The sequence below is a fragment of the Marmota flaviventris genome, chromosome 10 (assembly GCF_047511675.1).
Source record: "Marmota flaviventris isolate mMarFla1 chromosome 10, mMarFla1.hap1, whole genome shotgun sequence".
NCBI lineage: Eukaryota > Metazoa > Chordata > Mammalia > Rodentia > Sciuridae > Marmota > Marmota flaviventris.
In genome coordinates, this window is record NC_092507.1 from 83709840 (window position 1) to 83719837 (window position 9998).

The window sequence follows — 9998 nt, forward strand, 5'->3', positions numbered from 1 at the left end:
AGAAGTCTCCACTTGCCACATACAAATATATACCCCAAAGCCAACCTGCAAAGAGCCACTTCCTCCAGCCACAACCCAACTGCCTCTAGTCACCAGTTAATCCCATCAGGGAACAATTTACTGATAGGTTAAGGCTATAACCCAAAATTATTTTTCCTCCAAACCTTCTTGCATTGTCTCACACGTGAGCTTTTCAGGGACACCTCAGATCCAAATCCTAACAAGTGTTAAGTCACACCCACATAACAGAAAACTATATCCAAATGCCCCGGTGTTCTGAAACACAGAATCAGTGGGGGACAATGAAGTAAATGGGTAACTGATTCCATTTCCTCTCTCTGTCTTTGCACCCAAGAATGACCCCATTTCCTTTTTAAAAATCATCTTTTATAAAATGCTTAAATCAGTTGAAGTGTAAGTGACAAGTGAAGAACCTAAATGCAGTATATGCAGTTGAAGCCAACCATCTCAAGTGTACTTCCAACACAGTGCTTTATGATCTTGGAAAGTAATTTAAAAATTAAATCAGAAAAATGCAAAACAAATTTAATAAAAGTTGATGCACAGAAAAGAGCATTTTGCTATAAAAGTTGTCATTTCTTAGTGCTAGGGATCTGTGAAGAGAACTAAATGCTTTTGTCTTTGAATTATGGTGGATTTCAAATTTTTTATCCTAGCACTAACCAATACTTGGCATGTAAGAAGGCTTCCAAAGTGTTCAGGTCACTGTGGTACAAGGAGTCAGAGAAAGGTAATGTCTTCCCCACTGGGGCCAGGATTCCCACTGCTTATCCTCTGGTTTCCAAAGGAGATCATCAACCAAGGAAAACACCAGAGAAACTAGCTAAGAGTTCTACCTCCTTTTTTTAATTTCCTCTCTTAAGTTCTAGTTAAAGACAGCATTATAATTTCATATCATTCTCACAAAGAACTCCAGTCATATAAGGTAGAATTGGATTTTCTCTGTGTACTCCAGATTTGGCTCACTTATTTCATTAAAAATAAAAAGAGGGGCTGGGGATGTGGTTCAAGCGGTAGCACACCCTCCTGGCATGAGCGGGGCGCTGGTTCGATCCTCAGCATCACATAAAAATAAAATAAAGATGTTATGTCCACCGAAAACTAAAAAATAAATATTAAAAAAAATCTCTCTCTTTAAATAATAAATAAAATAAAGATGTTGTGTCCACCGAAAACTAAAAAATAAATATTAAAAAATTCTCTAAAAATAAATAAATAAAAAGAGGTAGACAGTCATGAAGAAAGATTTAAAAATCAGATGAATAAGTATATTAAATTCTATAATGTTATAAATAGTATATGAAATCCTACCTATCATATAAATGGAAGAGCTAAATGGCAGGACCATCTCTACATTTCCTTGATGTGATCACACAGCAGGACACATTTCCAAACAATTTCACTATTGCCACATTTTATTAAGAAACTATCTTTACAAGACTGATCAATAGCAAATTCGCTGAAGGATCAGCAAACTCCTTACAAGTGGCTGAATGATTTCCACAGGGTCAGAGAGCAACAGATCTCATTTGGAGAGTGAAACCATCCCCAAGCTGCCACCTGTCTTAGAATACTTGTTCTAATTAACAACTAGTAATGCATATTCTTTTGTACTGTTTGGCTTAAAATTTTCACATAACTCTTTTATCAGACATACTAATATTTTTAAAGTTTTATCATGCTACTATACCCAATTTTTCATAACACCTTTAAAGAATTTCACAAAGATAAAAATATACTTAGATGAGTTAATCCTGGGTAGGTAATAGGAGTTGAAAACTGGGGGATGAAGTTTTCTGAGAAAAGAAAAAGCAGTGGGGGTGGGTAGGGGGGATCAGCAGAGTGGCCAGATTGAATTATGGGGGAGGGGAGGGTGCAGTTAGGGCTTCATCCATGATCACCATCTGTATAAATCAGGCCTGGAGTTGACATGTAATTTTGTGTGGGTCCCCTGAGAAGTGGCCCTCAGGGCTTAATTATTGATGAAGAGATTTTTCTTCAAAGTGGCCCAGTCAAGAGCGCCTCAAGGGGACATTCATAAGCACTCATAATATCAATTTCCAAGCACCTGGGAGGTAGAGACACAGATTGTCTCTTTAATTATTATGAGAGAGGTAGAGGATAGCAAGAATGCTATTATACAACCAAACTGAAATTTTCCAAAAAATAAAATAGTTATAATTAATATAAAAAGTCTACTACCTGAGTCCTTTTTCAAAGAGGGCACCCTTTACCTTTTCCTTTACAAAATAGGCTGACCTCTAACCCACTCTGTCCTAGGAATTTAAAAATTATTCATAAACAAATGCAGTGTGTTAAGAGATGCTTAAAAGTCTAGGAAAAAACTTTTCCTTGAAGCTCATAAATTTCCTCAGAGACAAGATAATATTCATACAGTTAGTTTAAAACTATCTCAGTTTGTTTAAATTGTGTAGGAATTTCTTTACAGGAAAGAGTAATATCAAATCCCTTCAAAATTTAAATGAGAAGACCAAAAATATATTTTTTTTACCCATGCATTAAGCCTCATTTTGTCTCAGAAACACTGAAGAATCAATCCATATGCATGCTAAAGTAAAAACCTTAGGGATGGGGATTGGAATCTGACTCCCCTATTTAGCAGATATGGGGAGTCTTGTGTGGACAGAGGCTAAGCTTCTTTGTATTCCCTGAGGCTTATGCTAGAAGCCTGGAAATACAATAGGTATTAAAATTATATTTTGAAATAGAAATAAAATGGGACTCTAATTTAACCTGAGTTTTAGAAACTCTTTCATCCCACCTGTAATGTTAAAAAATAGAATTCAATAACTCTTTCATAATACGTATCTGCAACATTTATGAATCTATAATGAGTTTTCCTCATAATTCTTTTAAATTCATTAATTCTCCCCCCATCTCACAGATTCTACATTCTATTGGTAAGCTTCAATACTGCTAATTAATTCTTAGAACTGAACAAATCTCAGCCATTTGATGTTTATATAATACATATGATATATGTAGTAATATTTGAAGTAAGTACTACCACTTTAAAAGCATTATTTTATGTGACAGATGCTATCTGGGGCATTTTATGTATATGACTCCAATTAATCCTATTATGTGTGAATTAATAAGATTAAGTCCAACTTACAGAGGAAGAAATGACAAAAAAAAAAAAAAAAGCTGCCCAGAATTACACAGATAAACAAATAAAAGAGCAAGGATTTGAACCCAGGTCTGTTTTAATATGATGCTTTTTAAAACACCATGAAATAAAGCTTGATTTTGTGAAATACAAAATAAACAACTTCATACAAAAGTTTTTAGTTTCTAACACCAATAAATGGGATAATTGTGTTGAACTACCTAAAAAAGAAGTTAATGCAAATGTTTCATATCTACTAATGTAACATTTTAATTAAGAGCAATGAAAGCAGCAATAATTATAAACCCTGGGAAATACATAATCCTATTAAGAGTTATCTCTCTAGTATAATTGGCTCCAGGATATCTGTGAACACCCACACTATTGATGTTTGAGGCCAAAAAAACACCTTCTGTCATGATATGGAGGACTGAGAGCAAATGACATCCAGAAGGTAAACATATGTCACATTTGAAAATCAAAACCCTGATTATAAATAAATTTAAAATCAATGAATGCCTTATTAAACATTTTTTAAATTAATTTTTAATTAAGGTAGAATATAAATAAAATAAAATTTCTCTACAGTTTTTGGGACACAAGGTCTCTGTGACATATTTATCATTGTATCATATAGCTAAGAGGCAGAAAAATAAACTGGCCAATTCTACTTTTCAATCTCTTTAGCAATCCTGAAGCCTGGATTCAATCCAACCTCTCATCAAATCTTCTTTGTTATGATTTTTATGACAATCTTTTCTCAGTCTCATTGTCTCTTCATCTAAGTGTTCCAAATCTTGCAACTTAACTTGTGCTTTAGAATTCTCTCACAGTGATCAGGCATCTCCCCTTACTGGAGGGTTCCATTCCTAGTGTTGTTTCCTGCATATAAAGTTTGGCAAAATGCTTAATTCAAATAGTTACAAAGAAAGATATGATTGCTTAAAGATCATCCAATTATCTCAGCATTGTGATCCTAAATTTTCTTAGCATTTTTATTAATTCCTTATCATTAATATTCAGCTTTCAAAATGTGGATTTATCTGTCAAATATTAAGAAAGGTGGCTATTGAATTCCAGTACATTTTACAATTAGGCAATCAGTCAACACTATCTGCTATCATTGAGATTAAGCAGAGCCAATATAAAAAAATCTCCCTAGTGATAGGTTCATCTTTTGTCATTAATCTCATAGTTTTTAATTAAACTACTAAAACTCATCCTCTGAATTCTTGTGAAATAGAGAGAATTTTTTTAAAAAATCATGCTGAAATACACATAAACGTGTTCAACTATAGAAATGTGTTGTGGGAGACCAACCTTGCACGTGACTAAGTCACACTCCCCAGCTGGGTGCTGAGGCGCTCAGTCACAGAAATGTGGCAGAGCTTTCCCCACCTTTCTTGGGTTCCAGGGTCGGTGTCTCGTGCATGGGTGTGTCTTGCTACAGCCCCATGCGTGAAGCTATGCTCACCTATTCCTTTGTAATATAATCCCTTGCCCTGTTTAGGATAGAATCTTCCATGGAAGTGCCTTATATGTGTGTCCCCTTCTCTTACTGTGCCCTTGGGTGTGGCCTACCCAGGTGTTGGTCAACCTGCTGACACTGGACATCATGAAGATAGACTCAGTCCCCTGAAACCTGACCCCTTGCCTCATTTGGACAGCTTCTCCTCAATAAAAGGGGTCAGCTTGTGCTCTCTTTCCTGGGGACCCTTAAGGTCAGAGGAGCCACTAGAGCGACCCCAAAGAAAAAGGCATTTGTGTCTCTTGTGTGGTTATTTCGTGCAGCCCAGTCAGCCCAGTTTACCTGGAGTGACTTCTGAGCCTTTTAGTCGCGAGAACAGAAACCCGGCAATGTGTAATTCCTTAAAATTTAAGGGGCTATCAGTGGAATCAGTGACTTCAAACCAGACAATCAGACACATATTTTACTGCCCCATAAACTCCTCACAAAGGGGAAAACAATTCTAAAGTAAAATCAAGTACGGTCTGGAGGTCAAGTGCATGTTCCATAATTAAAACTCACAAAACAAGTTTTAAAGAAATAAAAAACCTTAAAGCCATAACACGGTAAGACTGCAGTGCCACAAGATCTGTAGTACTCAACTGATAAAAGGAAGGAGAGGAGAAAGGACTGTTACTTACATACTCAGTTTTAAAAATGTATAAATTTAGATCAATAAATAAATAACCCATGGATACTAAAAAACCGAACGAACTCTCATGTTCTCCTTTGGATCCATGACCCTTTTCCCTCCTCATGGTCAAAAGCATTAAGATAAAGGGTGTTTTGAAATATTTTTTTGCCATCTCTGCCAATTTATAACCCATGCCTTTCCTTTTTTTCAAATGGTCCTTAAAATTCATTTTCTTCAAGTTAATTCCCTTATGCTCCCATTTTCCAAATTCACTATTTTTAAACCTCATTTTATTAACTATTAAATATAGAAAATTCTAAGTTACCTTCTCAAATAAATAGAAGTCAAAGGATAAGTAACTCAGGGCCATGTCTATTTGGTTCAACATATATTTGATTCTATGGACAATGACTAGAATCCCTGACTCGGGAAAAAACTGAACTGTTTATAACCTTTTAACATTAATTATTTGGGAATTCAAAAAATTAACTTTGATTTATGATTGTGGGGGCAGTAGTGTGGTAGGCAGAAACTTAAGTTTGGCTATAAATACCAGAATTACTAGTATTCATAGAGTTAAAAGCTTGTTGCAGATACAGACATGTTACATACTTTTATAGTCTATTCTCAATTATCTTTGTCAGTGGAAGTGAACAAGATATGGAATAAAAGTAGAGTCTTGAAAAGCATTTTTATTTGATTTTAAGTGTACAGATATTGACATTATATTGCCCAGCAATTCAATCTAAATAAAGAAGTACAGTGAAGTTACTGCTGAGGTCAGGGAAAGTGACCAATGTCCAATACTCACCTTCTTTGAAACCTGCCCAGGAAAGTTTGTAGTCAAAAGTCATCCTTGACAAAATTTAGATAATATCCAAAGTTACTCAACAAAGCAAAATAACTTTGAAAAGCACATGCTATTTTTAATTAACAAATTACTTTAAAGTTCATTAAGAACTTTAAAGTACTAATCATTTCATTGGCAGTGACTTCCCCGAAAATATATTTTAATTTTTTTTATCATTTTCCATTTTTGCTGACATAAAGCTGCCAACTTGTGACATATTTATTATCCTTCATATTATTATTTTCCTTACTTAGCAGATTGCGCAAGGGCAGTTTAGAGAAGCTAGTAACTTGCCCAGGGTCACATGGCTAAAGGCGGTGGCTCTAGACCTCAATTCCAGGCAGTTAGTTCTGGAGGCCAAGCTCATTGGCAGTGACTTTCTGGAAAATATTTTTTATTTTTTTTTTATCATTTTTCCTTTTTGCTGACATAAAGCTGCCAACTTGTGACATGTTTATTATCCTTCCTATTATTATTTCCCTTACTTAGCAGATTGTGCATGAGCAGTTGAGATAGCTAGTAACTTACCCAGGGTCCCATGGCTAAAGGGGGTGGCTCTAGACCTCAATTCCCCGCAGTTAGCTCCAGAGGCCAAGCTCTATACCACATTAATGTGACTGAAAGACTTGACTTCTCATGCAATTTCTAGGATTACTATAAGGACAATAACTTTTGGTTCTATGAGCTAGGTCTTATTACCAAGTAACACACCCTTTCCTTACCTATTCTAGCCAGGGATATTCAGGTCTATAGTTTAGTGACCTGATTGCCCTCCTGTTTCCTAACCCTTCAATGCTGATGGGATACTACATTGAGGCTTAGAAGATTAAGAATAAGCACACAAAGTGACTTTGTGTACTTCAATAATTTCTGTCCTCAGAAACAAAGATACCTCTTGGCTGCTTCAATGCAACCTGAAATTCTGTAAGTAGCTCAGAGGGAAAATTAAACCAACATTAGAGTGTACTGTCACCATCACTTTCTGTTCTTTCTTCATTTATCAAGTACTTTATCAATGTAATGTTATCACATTTACTATCTATGTCATACCAACAATTTTTAAAAAGATTACTTGCTTTTCCTTGAATTTAAGGCTAAAACAATGATCACGGTCAGATAAATTTCTATACAATGATGTCAATCAATTTGTTCAAGGAAAGATTTGATTTTAAAAACAGCCTTATGATTCATTCTGATTCAACACAAAAATGAACTTTGGCCAACCAGTAGGATTAACTGAGACATCCATGCTCCAGTGTATTCCCCTAGGTTTAATGTATTTTTCCTCACTGCATTATATTTTAATGATCAATTTCATGCTCTTTCATGGTATTTTAGCTCATGAATCATAGGTATTACTTGGAGGGGAAAGGAATTGTATATGATAAAAGATGTTACTGATTAACACAAAAGCTGAAAGAGTTTGAATAGCATCATTCCAGATTGTAAGTACCACCAGGCCAACTGGCCACAGACTAAGATTAGACTAGGCTGAGTGCAGTGGGATGGCTTAGACTTCTTAAACATTCTTGCATGAAACAACATATGAAATTAAAATGGACATTTACTATTTCAGTAGCATCTTTTTATTATGAAGAATGTGGGTAAGAATTAAATTCAAAGGCAATTTGAAGAGATATTGAGAAAGAAATCAAACACATAACACTGTGAAATCAGTACTGCCTGAAAGCTGTTGTAAATTTGATATTTGACTTGCCTTTTAAAAAAAAAAGAATTAAATAAAAGTCACAAGGACCAAAAAGGACTATAACCTAAATCAAATATGGTATCTTTTCTCCTGTACAAACACGAATATTTCAGTAAATAAATCATATTAATTTTTAAAAAGTAAACAACCCACAAGAGAAATCACAAGCAAACTAACTAAAGATGTTAACATAATATACTTTGGCTTTTGTTATCAAAATGGATTTTTCAAATCAAGGTATGGAGTTAGGAGTAAATGCTGCTATCTTTCTCCTAAAAGAGGACAAAGTTTCTCTCATCAATGACAGAGGCAAAATGTGGCAAAAACAGCTACTCTGCAAACAGGTGGTTTAAAACTTTTATTTAAGCCACCAAAAGAACAGAGGAAAGGAAAACTGTATTTCTAAACACACAACACACACACATACAGAGAGAGAGAGAGAAAGAGAAAGAGAGAGAGAGAGAGAGCGAGAGCGCAAATATTCTACCAGAGTAAGAAACTCAAGGAAAAACCCCAAAACAAAGCAAATCAAAACAGGAAAAAGGAGTTTGCCTTAGATCAGAAATGCTGGCCTTGGCTTAGTATGTCTAAAATCACTATTTATAATTAAATTCTTCTCAATGGCATAAATTAAGGTACTAGAAAGAATTCACTTGAAAAGGCCATGTCATTTCAGATAGGACCTTATTTACAGAAAGAAAGGTGACATTTTTACAGAAATGAAGTGCAAAAGGAAATAAAAAACTGTTGAGAGTAAAGTACAGTTTATTTATGTTCTTCTGAGGGCTCTGCATTTTTTATGTTCTCAATACTTTGTTCCATTCTCCGCTATGTTAAATTATTTCATAAACAGGGATACGAAAGCTAAGGGAGGCTGCCAAAGCTGACAAGAGTTTTTACTTTCATACTCCATCTTTGCAAAGAGCAGCATTCAGCTACTGGAGTTGGAGGCTGTGGGCAGGTGTCCCAAAAGGACTTACAGGGGCAAATGGTAGGTACCCAGCAGAAAGCATGGGAAAGAGGTACTTCTGTCCCCTATAGCCCACCCCTCTGAACTCCAGAGCTTCTTCAACCACTGCTGCTCAGGACAGGTCCAGACAGGCTTTCTGAAATCGCCTGCGAAGTAAACAGGAAGATCCCACCAAAAGGCACACCCTGCGGTCACGGAAAGTCCTCCACTTGTCCCGCCTGCCCACGCGGGGCCCTGGCTCCGCGATCCTCCGCCTCCCCCGCAGATCTCCAGCCGAGGCAAAGTTTCCCGCGTATCCCACTCGCGGGCGCGGCGCCCACGGAGGCCTGGGGTTGAGACCAGCCGGCCCCCCACCCGCCCCGGGCGAGCCGGCGCCTGGTCGGTACCTCGATGTCCGGCGCGTCCTTGCTAAGCACAGGGGCCATGGCAGCGCCTACAGTCTGGAGTCTCCTACACACAGACCCTCCCTGCGTCCTCGAGCGCCAGCCAGAAACCGAAACGACAGCTTGCGGGAACGCGAGTGGAAAAGCTGTCGGAAGCGAGGGCCGGCGGCGCGGGGGCGGGGCGGGGCGGGGCCGGCGCGGGCGGCGACGCCCCCAGGGCGGGGCTGCGCGCTTGGTCCCGCGGCTCCGGCTTCCTGTGGAGCCCACGAGCCCCCTCGCTTCCAGAGCCCCGCCGGCCCGCGCTCCTCCTGGCCGCTGGATTTCTGCGGGCCGCAGACCGGAGCCTTGCTCTGGGAGCCAGTAAAGGCTGAGCTGGGTAGGCGGGGGCCGGAGTGAGGGATCCCCGGGATTAATCGTAAAAGCTGTAGCGACACAAGTAACAAATTGTTCCTTTCGTTTCCTCCCGCGTGAACCCCGCGAGGGGGAGAAACGTTGTCTTAGAAGCAACTGGATCTTCAGGAACTTCCTCGGGATGAGAGAGTAGATGTAATTCAGCAAGTAGATAGGCTGGCAGGACTCTGGGCCCCATCGAGGACAGGAAAGCACTGTCTTCCAAGAGTGCAGAGTCCCTGGGGCCGGGGAAGAGAAGCAAGCACCAGTAGCTACAGCCAACAGCAACTTGCAGTTAAATGCTGTTAGTGTACATGATCAAGGCTGAGGGTTTTTTTTGTTTGTTTGTTTGTTTGTTTGTTTTTGTAGAATAATCTATTCATGTCTGTTTTTAAAAACCATTAT

At 38.1% G+C, this 9998-nt stretch overlaps 1 protein-coding gene across 1 annotated transcript in view; it reads right to left on the reverse strand.

Annotated features, from left to right (window-relative positions):
• Dpyd (dihydropyrimidine dehydrogenase) overlaps positions 1-9364 on the reverse strand; it is a 798929-nt gene extending 789565 nt beyond the window's left edge. Inside the window, exon 1 of the mRNA XM_027935067.3 lies at positions 9207-9364. Within this exon, the coding sequence (XP_027790868.1) occupies positions 9207-9245 (39 nt within the window). The 5' untranslated portion in view covers positions 9246-9364. The remainder of the gene's footprint in view (positions 1-9206) is intronic.
• Positions 9365-9998: the final 634 nt, after the last annotated feature.